The sequence below is a fragment of the Micromys minutus genome, assembly GCF_963924665.1.
Source record: "Micromys minutus genome assembly, chromosome: 17".
Lineage (NCBI taxonomy): Eukaryota > Metazoa > Chordata > Mammalia > Rodentia > Muridae > Micromys > Micromys minutus.
Genome location: NC_137952.1, coordinates 51,892,671 through 51,917,530, shown reverse-complemented (window position 1 = coordinate 51,917,530; position 24,860 = coordinate 51,892,671). Strand labels below are relative to the sequence as shown.

General features: G+C 36.2%; 1 protein-coding gene across 3 annotated transcripts in view; it reads right to left on the bottom strand.

The window, feature by feature from the left end:
- Window positions 1-4,556: 4,556 nt before the first annotated feature.
- The window catches only part of XRN2 (5'-3' exoribonuclease 2), a 69,234-nt gene continuing 48,930 nt past the window's right edge, over window positions 4,557-24,860 (bottom strand). For all 3 annotated transcript variants that reach the window (XM_080931029.1, XM_080931030.1, XM_080931031.1), the window contains 6 exons: window positions 20,590-20,658; window positions 20,368-20,499; window positions 18,405-18,532; window positions 12,858-12,924; window positions 7,493-7,634; window positions 4,557-5,022 (listed from right to left, as the gene is read on the bottom strand). In XM_080931029.1, coding sequence (XP_080787155.1) covers window positions 4,957-5,022; window positions 7,493-7,634; window positions 12,858-12,924; window positions 18,405-18,532; window positions 20,368-20,499; window positions 20,590-20,658 — 604 coding nt within the window. In that variant the 3' untranslated portion in view covers window positions 4,557-4,956. The remainder of the gene's footprint in view (window positions 5,023-7,492; window positions 7,635-12,857; window positions 12,925-18,404; window positions 18,533-20,367; window positions 20,500-20,589; window positions 20,659-24,860) is intronic.

Below are 24,860 nucleotides of genomic sequence, written 5' to 3'. Positions count from 1 at the left end.
TATTTAAATATAACTCTAAAAAAGCCTTAAGTACGTTTTCTAAAAGTCAAGAGGTCATTTCTCTTCAAGTGCTGTAGGATTTTTTCTTTTTCCTTAGGCAGAGTGTGGCAGCACAGCTCCTTCACTTTATTAAAACAGTCATAGTGGAGGAAACAGAGCCGACTGACGGGTGCGACTTAGAGAATTAATAGAAGTTAACATGCTTTCAAATAATCAAAACAGATGGTCGCCAGAGATACCAAACCGCTTCTGCCTTTGAGCTTTTAGAAGAACAAGTTTGAGTGTGAAACATTCAATTTCCTCTCATGGTTTGAACATTTTTCTGGAAAGTTCAAAGTAATCACATAGAAAGGTACATAGAAGTCAAACTTGCACTTCCTCCAAAATTTATTTTATAAAGTAAATCTTTTTTTTTTTTTTTTAAATAACCCCAGTTCCTTTCAAGGCAAGAAAAGGAAGCATAAAGCAAAGAGATTGTCTTTTATCAAAACACCGTTGTGCATTTTTGGAGAATGAGACTTAATTTTAAAGGCGTTTAATATAATCTCAGTAGACAAATTAGTCTTAAATGGTGCGATAAACATACAGAAAAATCTCCTAGGTTGAGCTTTTGCATTACTTGTGGATTGACTTCAGAAATCAGTGTTAATTTTGCTGTTAAACTGTTACTGATGTGCGGTAGTTCAAAGTGCTTTGTTTTCCGTTTGACTATACTACCTCTAGAAAATGTTTTAAAATTTCACACAATTTTCAATAATTTTTTAACAGACCAACACTAACAAAGGTCCGTGAACATCCAGTGATGCCTTTAAGGAAAATAAACCTACAACAGCTCTACACACACACACACACACACACACACACACATACACACACACACACTCACTCATAGTTTATTTCCAAACAAAGAATCCTTTAAATTAAATGAACACTACTGGAAATAATGTCACCAGAAGCAAACAATCTTTTTTCCATTCACCATTTTCTGAAAGTATATGTATTGTAGCCACATCTTTTTTCATTCAGCATTTCTTAAGTACTAAAAAACCCCCAAGCTTGAAGTAATTGCTGCAGAAGGCTTAACATTCTACACCCAGAGACTATGTTAGGAAAAGGTTCGATTCCTGAAACATTAAAAGAAATGTTTTTTACTATAGAGTTCCACTTTCTTATTAATGCAAAGCAAAAGCCTTTTCCTTCTTTTGCAGTTGGTGCTTCACAGATCCTTTATAAAAATACAAACGGCTAGACTAGGTGAAACTCATTAACTGAAGAGGAGGATAAGTGTCTCCACAACCAAGAGGGAGAACTGGAGCAGGGGCTGGGTGGAACAAAGCCCTCTCAAAGTTTAGCAGAGGCCACAGCAAAACCGGGTTTCTGAAATGCTAACTCTGCAGATGTGACATTTTGCAGTATATTTTGGGGTCTGACATCTTTTCTACTGGAGGAATAGAAACCAAATTGCAGACTGAATGTTGCAGAGTAACAAACAGCAGGGACTGCAGGTACTTCGTGTAATCTTCATTAGGATGTAAATTAAAGTATGAGAGTGTGTGCAAATTTGAAGGACACCAGAAGGATGTTTTGTATACACAAGGGTAAGAGTGTAACCCAGTTGTCCTATTTAAGGCTTTGCATAGAACTACAATCTAAAGGTCAGAACAAGTAGTTAACACAGCTGTGTTCAAACTCTTTTCTGCTAGTAACTGTTTACTTTCAAGTTAAAGCAAATCAGACTCAATTCTATTCACTAAATATAAACATCTTTCATAGGCTTGCTTTGTTAACTGCATTGAACAGTACTAGTTCTAAAAATGAATTTTGACCATAATTATAGTAAAAGCATATAGATTTCATTTTTAGATATGAATTTGCGAATGAGAAAGTACTGCATTATGTGAATGTATCTGAACTTCCAGTTCAGATACAAATCACAGATAATATTCCCCTGTCATTTAATGCCACAGTATCTCGGTGGGCCTCTGCATGTTAATTATTTAGTTTTTTTTTTTAAATGCTGTGATTACCATCCTCAGGCCCAGTGAGACAGAACTGATACATTTGTAAAAAAAACGTCAGAAGCTGTTTTATTGCTAGTGAGAACTGGTGAGATAGCCAGACCAGGAAACAATTTGCACAAGTCACCTAGCGCTCCTCTATCCAGTGAGTATGGAAAGTTCTTTGTGAGCTCCTGGTTACATTTTCTAAATTTAATGGTGATGGAAGTTTCTGACATACGGGTTTTAGTTTTGTTCAGTTTTGCTTTAGATAATTTACCTGAAATAGAGTGAAATTAAGAAAAAAAATCTGTAACCTCGGTAACTCTTTAGGTAACTTCAAATAAAAAATATTAACCATCAAGCCTGTATAAGCTTAAAGTGCAGAGTTTTGCAGTGGTGCCATTTCACACATACAAATTAAGGCATCTTTTTACTCCAGTTCTGGAAATAGTCACAAAACATCTGTTGAAAGTAATGCTGAATGGAGGAGGCATATTTCAATGGGCCACTTGTTAGTTCCCTTATCTTTTTCCTGGTTAGAAATAGAAGACTCAGTCACCAGGAATACAACACCTTGGCTTTCTGACCCATTCAGAATGGGCAGAAGTCTAAGAGTCAAGGTAGAGTTGCAAAGCCTTTAATTACAGATAGATTGACTCTTGAGAACATCTAGATTTTAGATCTCTAGGCACAGCTAAATTTGTTTAGTCAAGACTTCGAATTTTAAACAAATTCTGGAGTGGGGTGATTTTCTACAAGTTCAGCACTTGCACTTGCCTGGAGAATTGTAAATATTCAGGGAGTAGTGAAATGCTGCTACAATGTCCACACTCATCCTACTCCACATTTGTTTGTTGCTGAGTAGGCTTCGAGGCTTCGGAATCCTAGGGAAGATGCTGGGCCAAATGCCTGTTTCCATATTCCACAGGGGCAACCCACCCTCAATAACCCTGCCAGCCCTCTTGCTCCCAGGCAGCTCAGCCTCAGCTGTAATATCCCAAACCTTCATTCAAGCCATATCCCTGAGCATCTGACCTCCATCTAGAAGTAGGAACCCAACACCCAGCTCTGTTATGATATCCCAGGTCCTTGCAAGAAAATTAACCTACAGGTCATTACATCCTATTTGCCTTTGAAAAGTGTAATGGTAGTCTAATTCCCATTTGCAGGTTTTGTACTTTCATATCACCCCTTTGGAGCTCTACAGCTAAGGAGGTTGCCTCTTTCTTTCTAGGTCCTTTTAACATGTCTCCAGGTACTGACTTAAAACGATTTGGTGAGAAACCCCTGAAAAAGGGTGCAAAAGGTAACAATGGAATACAAGCAGCAAAACTAAAACTTGGGGGAACATTTACATATAAAAGTATTCTTGAAAGCTAAAACAGCACTTTATTGAATTAACAGCATTTTTCTCATCTAACAGTAAGAGATGGGAAGAGGATCTAAGAGTTCAGGAGCTGGGCAAATGTTCCCTGGACACACCCACCTGTTTCACAGATATTAGCTAACTTCATTATGTCCTTTGCTTAGACTTCTTCAGGACCCTTCAGTCAAACCCAAGATTTAGAAACTAAACCAAAAACCAGGGGATTGGGAAAAATAAAAAGCATTAGTGTGGGTTTGGAGAATCCATGAAAACTATATAAAATAAGACACATGCTCCCTTTGGAAGATACAGTACTTTATTTAGAAGGCTAGGCAGCTTTAATATTTGGAAAACCAGACATTAATAGTAGGATTCAGTGCTATAACGTGGAGTGAAGGTAACATACAAAGGTTGACAATTCCTAATGGATACTCTTTGTTACAACAAAATGATCCTGCTGCTTTCACCAGCATCAGCAATGAATTCAACAGCTTCAAAATGCCTGTCTATTCAAAGGTGGATTTTCCTCCACATAATAAAAAATTAACAAGTGTGCTTTAGCTGTGTTCTAAAGAACAAACGTCCTAAGTGAGAAGGTCAAAAAGAAATTTTACATTAGGCTAGAAGGACTGAGACAAAGCCTCAGTCTTCACAGAAAGGTGTCCAATCTAAGTTTGTTTTGGTAATTAAATGAAAATAGCTGTGTGTGAACTCTAAACATGCATTTAGGGACTTAGTATGCTCAAATGAAAGGCAACAAGATTCAGACTAAATTCTTCTATGAAATATCACTTAAAATATGCTGAGTATAGATTCTTTAGCTAAAAAACTTCAACTAGAATTTTTTAAAAATAATCCCTAAATAAGAGATTTAGAAGTCCTTAAAACAAAAACACAAGTATAAAATTTGTAAAAATGTAAATATTTACAAAGATGTATCAGTAACATGTTAATATAATAAATGTTTCTCTTAAAGTGCTAGCCATATTCTTTTAAAACATGTCTTGACACTGACTGGCTCTTAACGTCTAATTGTAGGAACTACTTTCTGTGTAATAAATAAAAATTGGAACTATGAATAAGTCTGTATAGGCACCGTAAGTCAACACCCTCAGCTGAGATAATCAGACACCAGACACCACTGTTTTTAAAGTTTAGCTTTATTTTTATTTTACTAAAGTCCACAAATTTTGTAAGACAAGTTCTTTAATGAAATGTTTCCAAAGAAATGTTGAGCAATATATGCTCTAGTCTGCAGAATGTGCAGCTCAAATGTCCATACCTAATTTTTAATGTGCATTAAAATCAGCATTGAGCTGTTTTGAATTTTAACCATAATGAAAACCCAGGACACCTAATTTCATCAAATGTGTTTACAAGCAATAATAAATTCAGACCCACTGTATTATGCAATACACATCTCTGGAAAGCAACATAAAACAGTAAGATCAGATCAGTAAAAATATACACAGAGTTAAAATACACAAAGTACTGTAGTTTTATTAAAAACTACTACTTGAGAAAGAAACCTTTCCACAAATAGCATAAAAGTGAGGATGGTGAAAGGAATGTGGGAAGCTTCACAAAAGCCTAATTCCAACTGTATCTTCCCGAGGGTGGTGGCAAAGGGTATTTCCTTCCTTCTCTGGGATATCCCTGAAAATAGAAATATCAAGAGTTTATCTTCTGGATTAATACACCTAATATAGAAATTTACATCACTGTGAAAGAGCACGTCATGAAGAAGATGACTTTTCCTAAGGCACATCACAGGGGAAGTCTGCAGAAGCTCTAAGCCTACAGCTCTGACATAGCTTGTTACAAAGCTGAAGACACACATAAAGGTCAAATCACTGAACACTAACCCCACAACATCAATAACCACATCTAGAAAACCCCTAAAATGCAGACAAATGAACAATGAAATGCTTCTTGTAAGTATGTACAGTGGGGCTTATTTTTATATGTTCATTATTTCGAGATTTTCAAATAATGTTTTGATTATTTTCACTCCCTTCCCCTACTCTTAAACCACCCAACTCTTGTCTTTTTTTTTTTTTAAACCCATTAAGTATAGGCTGTGCTGCCCACATACTTTTGGCTGTGTGACCTTTATTGGTAAGTAGTCAGCCTACCAGAATCTATCCTACCAGGAGCTACACCCTTAAATAAACAAACAAGAAAAGCCATCAGAACTTTGCCTCTCTTTCCTAGTGATTACTAGCTGCCAACAGCTCCTTAACTAAGGGAGGGAGGGGCTTTGTGTCCACGCCCCCTCTCCATGCTTGGTTCTGTCTGTCTGTGCCTGCACAGGTATCATGCTGTAAAGACAGTGCTTTAAAATTTTCCACCATTCTGAAACCTTGATAGGAAAGTCTCTATTTAATCAAAAGAAAGAAACTTATTGATATCTAATGGCCTATTATTTTTAGGAATATATCTTTTTGTTCAATAAAAACAGAACATTAACAAAACACTTGCAAAAAAAAAAAAAAACATTCCCATACAAAAGTAATTCATAATTACTTTTCTGAAGGTTTGGGAATATAACTTAGTGGTAAGAACATTTGCTGGATGAGTGTGGTGTGGAACTGGGTTTGGTACTAAACGGAAGAAGAAATTTCTAAGGTTCTATTTTATCACTTAAACAGCTTACACATTATGGCATGACAGATCCTGGAGGCTTCGATGTGGGCTAAGAACTTGTTTAGACATATTAAGGTTGCTACAAATAAAAATCAAGGCATGATTCTCTTTAACAATAAACTCTAACTTCAATAGATTTAACCAAAACTAAATGGAAACAAGACTAAAAAGTATGAGTGTATGTCCAAAAAACAATCTTCCAACTTGTTTATGTATCTTTTCAGCAAAGGATTTCACCTCCTCAGACAACAGTCCTTCCACAAGGAAATCTCCTTGGCCACTTCCAGAGGCGAGATGAACTGGGGCTCAGTGTTCCCAGCTCTGCCTCTAAACTATGAAGTCACAGGCTTTCAGTTCCTTACTGCACACAGCATCCTCCACGGTTTCTTATGTCTTCATCTTAAAAATGCAGTTATTTTAATTGCCTAGTGCTATCTCAACTCCAGTAGCACAGACAGTAGTAATTTCCTAATGACTTTTCAGAGGTGTTAAGAAAGAAATTTAAGTTCTATGAAATGATTTTAATGAATTATAACAAAAATTTCTCAAAAGGCATCAACTATAAGCAATTGAGATGAGTACTTTCTTCTAAACTTACAAAAATATAACACTTTTGAGGTATCAAAATGGTTTCCTTTAGATGTCAGCGATTTTAGATTAGGGTGGGGCACAAAGTAAGAAACGGAAATTAGAAAAACAATATGCAAAATACTACAAAGGCCTGTAAACAATTTAAAACTCCTCATATCACTACAGGTACCTAACTCCAGGACACCACACACCAGAGCTGCAGTATTCCAAATCCCATTCTCTACCAAGCACTGGATTAAAGTACAAATTCTGTTCAGGGTGACAACTGCTAGAGGAAATTATATTAAACAGACCTCAGCTTTAACTATTGCTAAGACCGGATGGGATTAAGAAGACAAAGCTACGCCATCTCAGCTACTCTATGGACTACAGTGCTCATCTGCATCCCATGGCACTTCCCATCTAGTAGAAAACTGGAAAACCTTCAAAGAGATCTTGGCTTCCACAGGGAGGGACTCATGACGACTGGTTAAGAGAATCCTAGGGCGAATAAAGACAGCCGGTGAACAGGTACTTTTGTGTTTGTTCTATCTTATTTATTTTGTTTTCAGCTTCCAAGCAGTCTTCATTTGTTAATGACAGATTAGAACGCAATATCCTCCAAGATAAAAAGAAGTGTCTTTGGTGACTGTGACTCCTGTTAATCACCACTGACAGTTATGATAAAAGGGGTTTCTAGGCTGGGATTCTTGAAGATCGCCCACATATAAACTATTTAGGTGAGATACTTGGCATAAATGTATTTTTAATGATGACAGAAAGTTCACCTAAGCTACTCTATTAACAATTTCTCCAGAAATACTGGTAACAAAGTATTAATTCCTAAGAGGCAAGCCTAACAGTGAGCAGTGTGCTGCTCTTCTTCTGCAGCCAACATTGTAGTTATTACCTGTCTCCCTCCTCGATGGTCATCACGTCTGGGGGGATACCCTCCAGGCCCAGCCAGCATCTGGTACTGATTTGGCTGAAAGGCTGCATTTTGGGTTTGAAGCATTCGGTTCCACGGCAGTAGAGGTTCAGCTCCAACAGTTCTGTAAAAGACATTTCTATCAGAAGCGAAGCCTGCTTTACAGCACAGGCCTAAAACAAAATGTTATCTCCTCCAAATTTTAAGACAAACTAATTTACCAAGATGTTTTATACAGAATATGCAGTATGAAAGCTTTTGTGTCTCTGGTATCCAATGAATACCACAATTTATTAAGGGGGATGTTTACAGTTAGTGGATGGCTCATAGTGTCCAAGTACCTTCCTCATAAGTCGGATGACCCAAGTTCAATCCCCAGGACCCAATTGGAACTTCCCATGAGGTAATACCCCCACCACCACATTAGTGTGTGCACACACAATAAATGAATTATTGTTTTAAAGGGGAATGCTTAAAGCCAGCTGATTATTTTTTACAAAATATTTTGTGTGGTTTTAAATGTGAAGTCTCTTTGTATCTGGATCCACAATCAGCAAGCGGATTACATTTATGATGCTGCCCAAAAGAGTAAACATGTACAAGTAGGAGAAAGAGGCTTTATTTTTAAAAATGTCTGGACTTGTTCTTAGATTCTATTCTTCCTAGTTAATTGCAGGTTGCAAGTGAATTCTTACTGCTGAGTATTTTGAATCCAGGGTAGGGGACTTGGCAGCTTTTTCCCATCCATTATTCTGCTCAATATGTCAGAAGGTCTGATCGTGAAGAAACCTTTTCAAGTTCTATTGATGCAGTTTTCAATTGACCATGGTGACCTAGCAACATGAGCACTAATTGGCATGGGCTGACTGGCATTTGGTGTACAGTTTACATGGGAACACAGATTCAACAGCTATTATAACCCAGTTTGCTGTCCCAGATTACTAGTTGAAAGACATGTTTTAATTGTCTTCAAGTGCCTATTTTAACTTTTAGATACACAACAACAGGTAGAAGGCATTAAATCATAACTTAATTAAAACCTGTCACATAATGTAGCAAAAATATTTCTAAAGGCAATAATCACCATTTAAAATGTAACTTTCTCAGTAAAAAAATTTTAACTTCTATTAACAGTCACAAAAAATAAACAGACAAAATGTTCTTGTATACTTTAACATTAGAAATTTTGGGGGAAAAGAACTCAGTAAAATCTCTTATAGTTAAAGCTGGCTAGTCAGAACCTTGGTGAATATAATGACATCAGTATATGAATTTCACTTCTTTGTGGGAGAGAAAATGTTAGGGATAAAAGCCGGAAGCTGGGCTCATTGGGTGATGAACTAATTCTTCTCACAGTTAGCTATTCAAATCTGAATCTATCCTCTCTACTCTCCCTACAAAGTGAAAAAGCAAAGTAATTATTCCTGCGAACAGTTCAAAGACAAGTTATCTGAGGACTCAAGGAAGGCCAAAGCTACTCTCTCTAGAAAGGGTGAAGACAGAGCTCAAATAACAGCCTGAATGTGATTCAGAGTCAATTCAAAGTCAGAGTCAGGTGCCTATGGTTTGGACTTATAGTTATCTTTAGGATATTATCAGAACAAATGAATTCTGGCAAGAATGCCCTCTCTGATTCAGAATAGCTCTATGCACACATAGGATGTTCTCTTCTGACATCTGCAGAGGTAAGGGAGCTGGTAAATGGGTTATGATCAAGGATCATCAATGTGGGATATATGTGCAAAGTCTACAAACCAAAACTGCAACTCATACACTGTACTGTTCATTCTTCCTTTTAGTCTTAGTAAATTTCATGGAATTATGTTAACATAATATAAACTATAAGTATAATTTAAAAGCATTTTTATATTCTAAAAATAGGTTAGAAGGCAAAGTTACAGTGTAAAACATACAATTTTTCTTTTTGTTCAAAATAATCACTATTTTGTTCAAAAATAATTTCTATGATGAAAATCATAATTAGTAATAAAATTTAAAGAGAAAGAATATAGCAGTGGTATGTATGTACTACCAAGTTCTGTTTGCTGGCAAGAACACCTGCATTTACCACGAAGCAATAATTTTTATGCTAACTACATTAATTTGCAAATATAAACAAACTGAAACTTTGAGGAAACCCTAAAGTTGGCCTATCCTAACTTTTAATAGTTAGGACTACCTGTGGTGGAGCACACCTTTGATCCCAGCACTCTGGATCTCTCTGAATTTAAAGCCAATCAGGTCTACCTAGCAATTTTTAGGCTAGCCAAGACTACATAGTGGGAACTGTCTCAAAAAAGCAAAATAAAAAGCCAGTTGGTGGTGGTGTAGCCCCTTAATCCCAGCACTTGGGAGGGAGAGGCAGTAGCTATCTCTGTAAGTTCAAGACTAGCCTGTTCTACAGAGTTCCGGGCTAGCCAGGGCTACACTAAGAAACCCTGTCTCAAAAACAAAAAAGGCTAAATAAAAGTAAGCGTTAGTGGTTATAAACTGAGGTAACTTGTAAAACAAGGCCCTATTTGGTACTGCAGTGACAACAATATTTTTAACTTCCAAATCACTGTTCTAGAGAGTAGTTGGTAACTAAAGCCCACCAATTTGGGTAGTTTAAATTTGTATGATATTTAATCACACCATCTGAGGATTTTTTTTCCTCCATAATCCAGTTCAATAATCACCAATAAAGAAACTAAAGTGAACGGCTGCCTTGTACAGGCTGAAAGGAAACTCAAACACTGGCTAGAGCCAGCACCATTAACTGCATATTATTTTGTTTGGGGGAGGAGAGATGGCTTGATGGCGTTTGAGACAGTTCCTTCTGTCCCAATCTCCTCAGTTCCCAGATTTCAGATCTATGCCACCATGCCAATCTCAGACTGAATTTTTTTCTTAAAGAAATCACGTTTAATTTATTTTGTGTATTCACATTTGCCTTTGTGTATGTGTGAGGTCAGAAGACAACGTACAGGAATTAGTGTTCTCCTACCACTGACTGAGTCCTGGGAACACAAATCAGGCTGTCAGGCTTGGTGCTTTTACCCACTGAGCCTTCACCAGTCTACCCACTGTACTTTTAGGCCAACGGGATATATAGATTTGAAGTACTATCCCAAAGGAAGAAATAATTCAAGACAATATACCATAGTTTAGGAAACAAGATACACTTAAAAGTCATGTTATAATAGGATTCTCAACAAGACCCCAAAATAGCACATTGGAAATACTCTAAACTAGGGATTACAAAACCTGGCTCTCATAAGACTAACACCATCCATTCTCTATAATCTTTAAAAGTGGCTCCTACTGTCTTGTAAGGTCTGAGCACCTGATGACAAGTGCTATGGAAATGAGTGACAGACTGTAAGACTCACTTGCTAAAGAAGCTTAGGAGAATAAAATGGGAGGCTAACGCATGAAGAGTGCAAGTTACAGACCCATGTGGCCTCATAGTGAGACCCTACCTCCAAAAATAAAGAGTTCCAGTCCCTAAATAGCAATGAGTTGAGGATTCTATAAATGCTTACCTTTAACTTTTACTTTGGGGGATGATTTTAAAGTATCTAAAACACCCTCCACCCCCCCCCCAAAAAAAAAAACAAACGAAAGTCCCTCACTTGTAGGTTCATAAAGTCAGAGCACTAACAGTTCTTGGTGAGGGTAGAATAAGAACAAGAAAATGATAAACAGTGGGGCACGGAAGAGGATACAGACAGGAGTTCCTAGACAAACTCCATGTGTTTATAGAACAGAAGGAAAGCTGCTGCAATTGCAGAAAGAGCCTCAGAAGTGGAGGCTGATCCTTCATTTCCTTTGATGTGCTGCTGTGGCTTTATATCATGTTCAGAGTAAATAATCTGATGAGTTCTGTTCTACTAAAAGCTTTCTTGTTAAAGAGTGACCTTGGATAGCTACTAAACTGTGTTTTAGTTTTTATAAAGATAAAAAAATTAATAGCATATCTGAGATGTTAACACAGTGCTGATAATTCTTAAACTGAAGATTATATTACATTAGAAATTGTTATTAACACACTGAAAAAGTGATATGAAGAAACCAAATATAATAATTTATCCCTTTTTTTAAAAGTGTGTTTTCATGGTGTTGCATGGTAAACTCTACTCTCAGACTTGAGAGACTATGGCAGGAGGACTGGAAGTTTGAGGTTAGCCTGGGCTACTTTGGTAATTAAATAGTATGTGCAGCATGCTTTGAGCATGTACAACCAGTCGTATTAAATTTAAAATATAATTTGCATGAGGTAGCTGACACCATCAATAAACAGCTGAATTATACAAATCTTTGTAGTAATAGAGAAGAAAACAACTGAAGGCAATTTTGGAAGGGCTCAAGAGCTACTGAATGTGCATGCAAGAAGAGCACTGTTTCTAGTACAATTTGTTAAAGCACTCCATTCATTGAAGATATGAACAGATTAAAATGATTAAATCAGCAAAGTAAAAACAGATTCTAACTGGAAAGGTGAAAAAGGAAGCTTTACTTCCATGAAACTCCATTTGGTTTTACATTTATTGATGCTGTCAAAACCAGCCTGGAATGATACATTACACTCTTAAATGATTCTACAGATGATAATATAATTATTCATAACATGTCCATCTGACTTCTCACACAGGCCCACGTGACTTAGGAACACAGAACTTATGAATGACAGGACACATGTCAAACATCCCTTGTTATTAAACCATGTCACATTCTTCCTAGTCCATGGTACTTATTAGACTGCAGATCCCATAATCCTCTTCTGAGTCCCTTCTGCATTTAATTCAGTTCAGTCTTAAGTAGTTAAAGAAACTGTTTTCAGTGGCAACTAATAACTACTGACCTACAGTGACACTGCCCTACAATGGGCCTGTCAGCCCTGAAAAAGTTGCACCAAAGAAGCTGATGAGGACTTGAAGAGGTCTGTGGTAAGAATCAATAGCTGGTCTGTACTAATGCTGTACTGCTGGCAGACATGAGAAAAGTACAACACCATTAGTTATGCCTCATTAGACTGCACAACCCTGCTAAAAAGAAATTTGTTTAGCCTGACAAAAACCTAATATAATAAAAAATGCTGTGTTGCATTTTTAAAGAGTACCTCAAAGCATCAATAAAATAAAGTCCAAGAAAGCCAAGAAACACATGAAACTATGTAAACAAGAGCATTTAATTCAATGTATTGATTATGTATTTCCTAAAAACAAGCACAAAAAATAAAAAAAAAAAAAAAAATGGGCTGGGAAAAAGCATTATTTCAAACCAGGTAGGTTTTGGTTTATGAGCAGCCAGCATAACCCAGATATCAACAAAGGGAACATTTAGAGCGTGAAAGCTCCGGCCTTACCTTTCAAATCTATGCTGCTGGAAAAGAGGAGGAGGACCTCGCCAGGAATCTTGTTGGGGCCTCATATCTGAAAAATAAATGGAAGCAGTTCACAAAATGCTTGCAAAAGTAATCTCTATCATCACCAGCCCACATGGGTTATAATTCAAGTTCCTGAAGAAGGAATGAGAGCATGCATACCAAGTAAGCAAGCTAGAATCAGAACTAACCATTAATGAAAAAATAACCAGCAGAGCTAGCACAGACTTCTTTTCTGTTCATTCTATTTTTGTTGCTAACAAGGCAGCTTTGGTAACAACCTTAGCCATATTTACACTTCTCTCTCACTTGCAATATGTGGCTTTAAAAATGACTTTTTACATGTGTACTTTAAATGTTAAAGAAAAGGATCTCAGCCTTTCTCGTGACTGTACACTGAACCAGTAGTATTAATTCTAACGGACTATGAGTTTCCCATCTGCAACACCATCAAATAGAAAGCATACAATCTCTCTCCAACACACACCAAGAAAAGCTAATAAAAGAACCACCTGTTTTTCTATATTCTTTGTTATCAACTCCCCTGCCCCAACGCCATTATTGCAAAGCAGAACTGGCATTTTATCTACTTAGATAAAACCAAATGGCTTTGCTCTTCTACGTAAACTGACATTACAAAGAAGGAAAGGTCCATCAGCTCCTAGTCAGGCATAGCATTCCCCTCTAAAGCACTCGAAGGGGCAGGACCAACCAACCACTGCCCAGGCTTCTGCCTTGCAGTCACCACCTGCCTTTAGCATGACCTGCTGTGACCTAATGAAAACAGCTAGATCTAGAAGTTCACTATGTGAAGACAGAGCAAGGACAACAAAGCTTACCATAATGTATCCAGGCATACATTTTAATGGAAAATACAAACCAAAACCATGCTTTCCAAAATTGCTTTCTAAAAGAATGAAAAAACAAAGGCTTAGCCCTAGTTAAGAACAAACAAACAAACAAACAAACAACAAAAAAAGGACCAAATGGCTTTACAAAAATCTAAAACAATTAATGCTGTTAAATTTTTCATAGAGCACAAATGGGCCAAGTAAAGTGACAACCAACAACTGTAGCATGGCACAGCTGGTCTCTGCTCTGGGCTTTCTGTCCACAAGACTGTGAAAGCCAGCCTGATGTGTGCATACTATCCAAAGATTGGTACCACCTGCAGTTTCCAGCACCCAGTAGGGACCCTTTCAAAAAGGAGAGGAAGTCCTTCGTCAGAAAGCCAAGTAGTTTCTCTAGCTGAATTATATCCTGTTTTACTGCTTAAAAAATGAGATTATTAGCAGTAAAGCTGAGTCACAATGTTAAAAAAAAATAAGTTTCCAAATGCTCCAAAGATAAAAAGTAGGGTTCAAAACCCTGGAAGCTAATTATAAAGTTCATAGAAATGGAAGAAGAAAGTTGCCTGTTCTGGGACTTGAATGGGTTCAGTACTACAGACTATAAACTGTCAGAAAAAAAATCAGTATTTTAAGATTTGTTTTATTTATATGAGTACATGGTTGCTGTATTTAGACACACCAGAAGAGGTTGTTACCTCCCATTACAAATGGTTCTGAGCCACCATGTGGTTGCTGGGAAATGAACTCAGGACCTCTGGAAAAGCAGTCAGTGCTCTTAACTGCTGAGCTATCTCTTCAGCCCCCTTATTTTTTTGAGACAGGGTCTCATGTATCTCAGGCTAGCCTCAAATTCTAAGGAGCCAACATGACCTTGGACTAACCTTGGACTTCTGGTAGTCTTGCCTCTGCTATTTAAGTGTTGGGTATTAGAGGTGAGCACTGGTACCACACCTGGTAAACATGGTGCTGGGAGATGAAACCCATGGCTTTCAAACCTAGATAAGCACTCTACCAAGTGAATAAGCCTTAATCCCAAAGGTATTCTTAAACTGGTAAAGCCTGTAAGTTTGTATAAAAATGGCAATTGTTTCCTTTGTTTGGCTTCCTTAGAAGGAAAACCTAGGACAGTTACTAAACATACTTAAATTTTCAATGAACTGCAATCTATGAGAAAATAGTTCACTGAAAATACAAATATGCATTTGTGGTTTTTTTCTGATTACTTTGTTAAACTTGAAGACCAATGATCTATTTAGTTGGTATACAAAAATTAGTAAGATCCAGTTAAGTGTTTAAAAACTTGTACTTTTTACATCTTCACATGTACAAAATTAGGTAATAGACTGACACAAGTAAACCAAACAAAACCAAAATCAGAATGACCGATTCAAGACACTTCAACTCTACTGTGCGTGCCTCTGCTTCACCCTGCAAACATGCCTGTTTACTGTTAAGACTTAACTCTCAGAGTCTGGTTCCATGGTGTGACCTAAGAATCATAGAATGCACGCCCTCTATGGTACTTAGACAAACTTTCACACGAAAACCACGATTTATTCAAAATCAGCTAAAGACAGTGAAAGACATATGCACATTAAAATAGACTTTCCAGAGCCATTTACCCTAATGCTTTCTAAAAATGAAGGGGGGGAAATGTTTATTTTCTCCTAAAAAAGTGTACAGTTGGAGGGTAATGCCATCACCACCCTCTATTCACATATAATTCAAACATGATGTACATTAAATTAGGGATATGATTATTTTCAGGCACTAATACAATAATACAGAAGCATCAGGGTGAACACTTTCTATCAGTTTACCATTAAGTGCTAGAAAATGGTGACATTCATTCCATGTATTTCCAGGTACATCAAGTGCTTCCTTGATGCTCTTCCTTGAAGTGCTTCTCACTTCACAACAGCCCCTTTTCATATAATCTTAGCATTAGCAAATACATGGTATTTTGCTAAAATTTGAGCTAATATATAAAATTTAAATTTTTTGTCATATATTATTAAACATAACTTGTTTTTAATCCAAAAATAAAGAGCCACACATTTTTTCAAAGCTACCTTTAAACAAAATTTTTCATGTAACTCTGAGTAATACACATAGCCCTTAAGTATTCATAAAGTAGAAATATTTCTTGGCTTATAAGTAATGAAGTAGACAGTAAAACAAACTTATTACCATTCATTTGTATGATTCTAACAGAAGATCTTTTTGAGTGGGAAGAAAAAAAACTCCGAGACAATGAATTGCACTTCAGAAGGTACAAGAACAAGAAGGGGGCAGTTAATTTTTCCTTTGGTCTTTAAAAAGGCATCCCTTTCCTAGAGCTCTATGGCCACATAAACCAGCTTTGCTAACTGCTTCTCAAGTGACAATTCACTTAATCAGTGTGGCGATCAGAGAAAAGATTTCATGTTCACTGATTACAGTAATAACAAATCACTTTTCAAATGCAGCTAAACTGATCAAAGTGAAGAGAAGCCATGTGCCACCTTCTCTGGAATGCAGAAACTGATACTTTATTATTCATACTCGATTCCAAAAAGTTATCAAAAAACAAAGCATTATAATGTGACTCAAACTGTCACATTAAAGGTAAACTACAGACAGTAAGAGACACAATGGAGAGCAGCTGATAGAAGAGGCTGTTTGACCAAATGGTTTATCTTCAGTATATTTTACACTACATTAAAGAAAATAATTATGATACTAGTTTCTGACCAAAACTTCAAATTTATAATGAGTAATGTTCTACAGGTTATGGGCTCCTGTTAAGCCAAATAACACTAACCTAGGCTGACTTCCCAAAATTTTAGATTCTGATGTTTTGTGGGTTTTAGTTTAGTTGAGACAAGGACTCCCTCTCCTCAGATTTGTGGAATCCTCCTCCTACCTCCGTCCTACCAATGCTGCAAGGATTAGAGATGTGTGTTAGTAAACCCAGAGCAATTGATTTTTGGTAGTCACTGAACAACCTTTTCTATTTTCACAATTAATTTTGTTTTCATGTGTGTGTGCACATGTGTTTGTGTGCGTGTGTGACTGTTTGCAAAGATTTATTTTTATTTATTTGCTATCGATGTTTTACTTTCACAAATCTATCTACAATGTGTATGCTATGCTGTCAAAATCCAGAAGAAAATGACAGATCCCCTGAAACTGATAGCTGTGAGCTACCATAAAGGTGGTGGGAATTGAAGCAGGTCCTGAGACTGAGTCATGACCTTGTAATAATCAATTTCAGAAAGTCATGCAAACCATCAAAACTACACAATCAGACAGCACACCTGATAACAAGCGGACTCTGAGAGAAATGAGACTTTCAGAGCTATACCAAAAGAAGTATGTGCTTCAAGTTAGAAAATGGTCTATAAATCAACCGCCATTAAAACCATGATAGGCACAGAGCACAGACACTTCCTAACAATTACCTAGCACTTTAGTATCTACACAACATACCTAAAAGTAATGCCTGGCTCTATGGTATACAGTACTGAGATATTATTTGAATCAAGAAAGAGCAGCTTTGAGCAAGAAAGTCTGCTGTGGTGAATTAAGCCCACTGTGCCACCATCAAAAGGCTAAAACACAAGAATTTCTATAACTCTGAGGCCAGCCAGGGCTACATAATAGCTAATAAAACCTCACCACAAAAATAAACAACAGTAGCATCAACAGCTGAGTTGAAAGCGGGAAGGGGAAGGAGAGAAATGAAGATCTCTGTGAGTCTCTGCACTAAGCTCTCTATTCCAGATAGTAACAGAGATCAGACACAGGGCCTGACAAGCAAGATAAGGACCTACTACTGTTCAGTCACACCCCCAGTTCACACCTTTCTTTTCCAATTTAATTTATAAAATACTACAAACACTGAAAACATAGACTTTTAAGTGCCAGTGCCCTTCAGACTTAATAAATGCTAGTCTCTTGACAAAAGTTTTTCTCCCCCATGCTGCCCTTGTCTGGTTAAGTAGCAACTAAATAACCAGGAATGGAAAAGTAAGGTTTTGTGAAGATAGTTTAGAGAACCGGGCACATGATCTGTATCCTTCTGATGAACAAGCACAGCCATGGATCTCAAAAGGAATATTAAGTAGGAATAAAATTAAAAATCAGTGGTAAACCTAGCATGTATAACACTCAACTATACTCTATCATTACCATAGACATAAAATACCATATTACTTATTTTATGGTTAACATTACCAACTATTTATAACTCAGGTTTTGAGAAGTGAAAGAAAGGCCAAGGTTGTCTCAGATAAGAGAAATTACTACTTAAATTAACGCCTGGCCTTAGGTAAAACTAGCATACAATTTGAACCAAAATAGAAATACTTTTGTCTTTCAGCATCTAAAAGATCACTATTTCATATCTAACAGACCTATTTAACTGTTTAAATACTTTAGTTATATCAATGGCTAAACATAAATTAACTACATATACCTCAAGAAGAAATTCGGTTCACTTTATTCAGTTAGCTAAAATACAAACAAGACAAAGTATTTGAAAGAATTTTTATAAAGTGTCTCTTACAAGTCTTCTAGCAATGTTTACTTCTATCTCTACATCAAAGCAACAATCTTTCCCGGCAGTGAGGATGAGAAAGCAGCCTTTGCTGTCATATTGTTTAGAATATACAATAACCAGTCAGTAAAAACTTACTTGACATAAGTTTTGGGATCTGAGCTTGACCTCTCAGCAGTGGTCTGTATGCATTCCCCTGGTAATTGGCAGGTGGTGGTGCAGTATTGCTGTAAACACTAGTCCCAGGGCCTCTTGGTATAACGTGGCTGTAAAAGAGACCCTTACATAAGAAAAAATAGAGAGCTATATACAGAGATTATATTAATATGTTAAGCTGAAAAGTCAAACACTAGTAGTTTCCTCTATATTGTTAGACCTGATTAATTCAAAACTGAGGTTTGTAATTAAAATAAAGTTCCAAACTGTACACAATGGTGACAACAAATGCTCACCTACCACATTAAAATGTTATAATTCTGTAAGCATCTAATTACTTTGTAAAAGGCAACAAATTCTTTTTTTATATGGTCGGCTTTTTTCCTCAAGGATCTGTTCAGTTGCTGTCACTACTAATCACTATTCTTTATTGTGGTATTTTAATTTGCCATCTCAAATACTGCTCTGTGGCTTTCTTTTTTCTTAATAACAATAGCATGGAATCTTTAGACTATTTCACTATGTTAATGTCTCACATTTTACTAAACCTATTCTCTCATTTAAAGCTAGTATTACATATTTTGATGAACAAGACATTAGGTATACAGCTATGCCACTTTAAACTATTTTCTCAAGGTAACTTTCCCAAGTAATAAGAATTTAGATAAAATATTATCTTTGAAACTAGGAGTTCTACTTAGAAGATTTCAATGCTGCTTTCTAAAAGACTAAGAATAATGGGAAAAGTTACTTTTATTATCAAGAATTGAGAGGTTTCCAAACAGTAACAGTTATCAGCTGATACAGTGAAGCCACCACCTCTTCATGAGGAGGGTGCAATTATTATCTACTTTACACATTAAGAAACTAACATGTAGAGTCGTATAGTAACTTTTATAAATATAGGAAGAAACTTAGGAAAAAGGAGACTGAATTTTACTCTTAACCTCTAAGCCACAATTTAAATTACATGCTGCTGTGAATTACCTCTTTATTCTTTAGATGTCTCATTAACATCAAAATACCTATAACTGAGTTATTTTAATTCCTGAAGTAAGAGGTATTAACATTTCCTCCAGCAAGTTGCTTTGAGACAGTGTGTAGCCAGAGTTGTGATCCTGTGTGAGCTTCCCAGGTATTATGGACCACCACACCCACCCTAAGACCGAGCTTCTACTTTCATGGTTTCAAAGTCCTCTAAACACAGCTTCTTCTATAGCTAGGAAAAAGACAACAGCTAATAAGGCTTAGTAAAAGATAAAAATACAAATGATCAAATAAACATCATTTTAGCTGGCAGAAAGAATGCCAATGCAATAAACAGTGAAATTCCACCTTTCGTGGATAGGTAGGTGAACAAAACTTTAACAGCCTTGTGTCTTTGTTTTTGTTATTTTTATTATTATTTATTTTATTATTCTTTTATTCATGTATTGGATAAAACTTCATAAAGACACTCTTGTAACAATACATGACAAATCAAAACCCTTCCTGACAATAAAGACAATATTTCTTTCCTTTGTTAGAAAACTAGAAAAAACCTATTGAGAGAATAGACTCTTCATGCAACATACAGTGCAATGCATAAAGAAATACAGAATTGAACATCTAAGTGAGGAAAAGTTAATCAACACTCTGAGGGCAGAGGCAAGCAGATCTCTGGGTGTTTAAAAGTCAGTTTGGTCTACATATAGTGAGTTCCAAGTCAGCCAGAGCTAGAGAGATGCTGACTCAACAGAAACAGAGAGAAAGATAGACAGACAGACAGACAAGGCAGGAGGAGGAGGAAAGAGATGGTTATCGAAACCACTAACACAGATATAAAGTGGTTGTGCTGTGTAGTCTCTTAAATATCTGTAGCAGAAATACTGACTTGTTTATGGAATAACTCAAGAAAACAACAACAAAATCCCCATAATATACAAACAGGAACCATACAACTCACCCTAAAGTTCTAAAGGCTGCTTGGTCCAAGTGAACAGGCCTCCGGTCCCGGTTAAAGCCAAGCTGGGGTTTCCATTGCCGCCCATTGCTGGATTTTTCCCAGTCTCCAGGTTTCAGAACGGCTGCTGGCTTTCTGGCCATTTAAAGATACACGGTTAGGACACAGGGATGATTACTGCCACAGAGCACACATCTTAGGTAGGTGGTAGTTTACTGTTGTTACCTTGCTCCTGGAAGCATTACAGCTTTAAAAACATAATCGTCAGCAAACTGTGGATCTTTAAAATTAATACTGAAAGAGAACAATGAAACATTTAGTAATTCAATGCTGTCATCAGTTTTAATTTTCAAGGAAACAAAGACACTAAACAAAGATGTCTAGACAGACTAGACAGAATAACTAAAATTGAAAACTGTCCAAATCGTTATCTTAGACAATGATTTTGTCAAATGGTTAAATATCTTCCTTACCAAACTACCTCTGATCTCTATTGCATTGTCTTCGGGTAACTTTCTCTATAGAAAGTGCCAGGTTCTAGATAACTGTAAATGATTACAGAAAAATAATAAGACATTATTCCAATTATTTAAAATTTCCAGTATAGTACTGGAAAAGCTAAGAAAATTTATAACAAAATATAAAATGTATACACAAATAGTTAAGCAACTGTGCCTGATAGTTTTATGGAAACTTGACACAAGCTACAGTCATCTGAGAGGAGAGAACCTCAATTAACAAAATGGCTCCATAAGATCGGGCTGTAGGCAAGCCTGGGGTTATTTTCTTAATTAGTGATGAATGGGAGAAGACCCAGCCTACCAAGGGAGGTGCTACAACTAAGCTGGTAGTCCTGGGTGCTATAAAAAAGCAGGCTGAGCAAGCCAGAAAGCAACATTCCTTCATGGCCTCCCCATCAGGCTCCTGATCCCAGGTTCCTGCCCTTTTTGAGTCCCTGTCCTGCCTTCCTTTGAGGATTAACAGTGACATGGAAGCATAAACTAAAAAAACCCTTTTTCCTCAAGTTGCTTTCATCATGGTATTTCATCACAGCAATTGAAATCTTAACCAAGACAAGAAGTTATGGGGGAAAACAAACATTAAGAGCCTCAGTAAACATCACTGCTGGAATTACACATCCTGATCTAATAATGTGTTTAACACTTAAAGCTATCCTGAATAGTTCAATTAAATTCCTTTTCTGGTGATGGTAGGTGTCTATACCTAGCCCCCCCAAATTGTTAGGTATATGTCCAAGTCTGCCTTCTGACTCAGCATTGGCCACTTTAGAAATTTAGTTATGTATCAGGTTTATTACACTCAAGAATGCTTATGACATCCTTATTACAACTTGTTAAAGAAACAGGGTTCATCCTTGGAAGACAGATGAAAAAACTTTATAACAAAATATGACATAGGTAAAATATGTATGCAATAGATCAAATATGTTTCAACTTATTATCTGTGATTTTCTCTTTGTAATCACTATCTTCTTGTAAATCTTATTTTTTAACATTTTTCCAAATTACTCTTATGATTAGTTATTATAGTCAATAATTTTTTTTTACTGAATTACTTAGTTGAGACTGAATCAACTAATTATTTTCTTTCTTGTTCAGTATCACCATTTTTACAACTAGAGTCAATGTGTTACAGAAAAATTATAATGAGACTCAATTGTGTATTCAAATACACAAATCACTCTTAAAATAAACATTACCACAAGCACAAGGAACCACTGAACAATACTTCATCTAGTCAGCTGGTTCATCTTCCATCTCACAGGTTATTTACAACAATCCTCATCCCTAGTGTGTGTCTTCCTGGGCAAGGCGATAGGAAGGCAAAACAAGGACAGCAGTGGAACGTTTTAGAATATTGTACTGAGCACAGAAATTATGTATTCATTGTCACCAGGGAGGGAAAACCTGCTATATATACTCTCAAGTCCTCAGTCTCCTAACAGCTCTCTTGTTTCATTCAGTAGGCTTCCAATCTGATAGGTTGCCAATTATATACACATCAGGGTGGCAGTCTGAACAAGTCTGCACCAAGCCTATCTCCCCTTCTAAAATGAGAAATAAAGAATGTTTCATGGTTGTTTTAAAAATAAGGAAAGTAATAGTACTACCTGAAGACCCAGTTATTCCACTTCTGGGCATTTACCCCAGAGACGCTCCAACATACAACAAAGATACATGCACCACAATGTTCATTGCAGCTCTATTCATAATAGCCAGAAGCTGGAAAGAACCCAGATGTCCTTCAGTAGATGAATGGATACAAAAATTGTGGTACATTTACACAATGGAATACTACTCAGCCACCAGAAACAATGACTTAACGAAATTCTTAAGAAAATGGCTGCATCTAGAGAATATCATCCTGAGTGAGATAACCCAGTCACAAAAGAACAGACATAATATGCAGTCACTGATAGTAGGATACTAACCCCAGAAAGCTCTGAACACCCCAGAAACAACTCACAGACTGTGTGAAGTTCAACAACAACAAAAAAAGAATATATTTTAATTAAAATAGAACTGTATCACATCCCCCTTTCCTCTCTACAGCCCCTCCTAGTTTCTCTCCTATCCCCTCAAATTAATAGCCACTTTTCCTATATTATTGTTACATATATACATATGTGTGTATATGTACCCCCAAATACTTAATTACAACCTTAAAAAATGTATTCGTATACTTTTATGCAAAAATGCTGAAAATTTGTACATTTATCTTTGTTTTTTAAAATAAAGTAAAAAAAAGAATATTGAATGGATAAAAATGTTTCTAAAATAAAAAACACTCTGAAATTAAAAAAAAATAAGGAAAGTAGACATGCAATAAAAGGCACATAAAAGATGACAAGTTAAAGCTATGTGTGCCCTTGCCTTCTATAAACAAAGGTATACATGAATGAGGAAAGGAGAGGAGAACAAGGAAAATCTTTTATCAGGGGACCAAGGAAAACACACAAGGGGCTGCAATTTAAGGTATAATAAATAAGACTAATTATGGAATGGCAGAAAAAACACTGCAGCAATCTACAAAACACCTGAAACTGACTGCACTCAAACCATTCCAAAAGATTTAAAAAAAGAGACTGTGTCAAAATTTACTTTATGACACAAGCATTACTCAGACACCAAACTGCACAAAGGTAAGACAACACAAAATTAACATGCAAACCAGTATTTCTGATAAACACATATGTAAAAATTGTCAACAAAATCCTGTCAAGCCAAATCTGACAGTACATCAAAAAGATCAAACATCATGATCGGGTAGGGTTTATTCCAGAGATGCAAGAACATTCTCACAAGTCATTACAGGTATTGTCTGTGATATGGTTTGATATGTAATGCCTTTCATACACCCATGATTTGAATGCTCGTCACTAGATGGTAACACCATTTGTGAAGGCTGTAAAAAGCAGGAAGTGGCCTACCTGGAGGAAGCAGATCCTTGTAAGTATAGATTTATGGCTACTCCCTACAACATTGTTTCCTGGTTAGTCATGAAGTAAAACAACTCTCCTCTGCTACACATTTCCATTATCATAATGCCTTGCCCATGTTTGTGGGATCAAACAACTATGGCCTAAACTATTTACAAAAGCTCAAATAATCTAGCCTCTTCAAGAAAAAAGAAAAAAAAAAAAAAAAAAAAAAAAGAAAGAAAGAAAAAACCATTATGTTTACTCCTTACACACCAAGAAAACTTTGACTAATTCCGGGTTACATCCTGTTTTACATGTACTTTATGCTCATTGTAACTAGTAAGATCTTAATGCACACTATCAAACCTTAAAAAAAAAAAAAAAAGCCAAGCAATGAGAAAAATATTTGTATACTTTTATGCAAAAATGCTTAAAATTTGTACATTTATCTTTGTTTTTTAAAATAAAGTTCTTCAATTAAAAAAAAAGAAAAAATAAACTAGCCTCTTGTTTCAGGGACTATGAAAATAACTATGAGAAAGTAACTAATACAGTGTTACATTAACAAAGTGAAAGGCAAAACAGTTTGATCCTCTTAATAAAAGCATCTAATAAAATCCAATATTCTTTCATAATGAAGGGTATTTATGAAAAAGCACAACTAAGTTTAAGCTTTAAAGGGAAAAGGTTAAGTGTTTCCTCTAACACATGGAAAAATACAATATGTTAATAAAGCAAGACAAAGAGATGAAGGACATCCAAAGTGGGGGGAAAAACCATACGCCAACTTATTGTTGTCAGATTATATGCTTTTATATAAACAATTTCCTGAAGACTATCAAAAACCCAATGAAATTGATACATTTAGCAATGGTGCAGGATACAAAAACCAACATGTGCATACACACACCTAACATACAGAACAGAGATGGGGGAGAACATGGACATGTGTGCACACACATACATACACAAAGAAAGAGAGGGGAAGAGAGGATTCCTCCCCTACCCCCATTAGTAACAAATTTGCTGAAAAACAAATTTTAAAAAAGCAGTC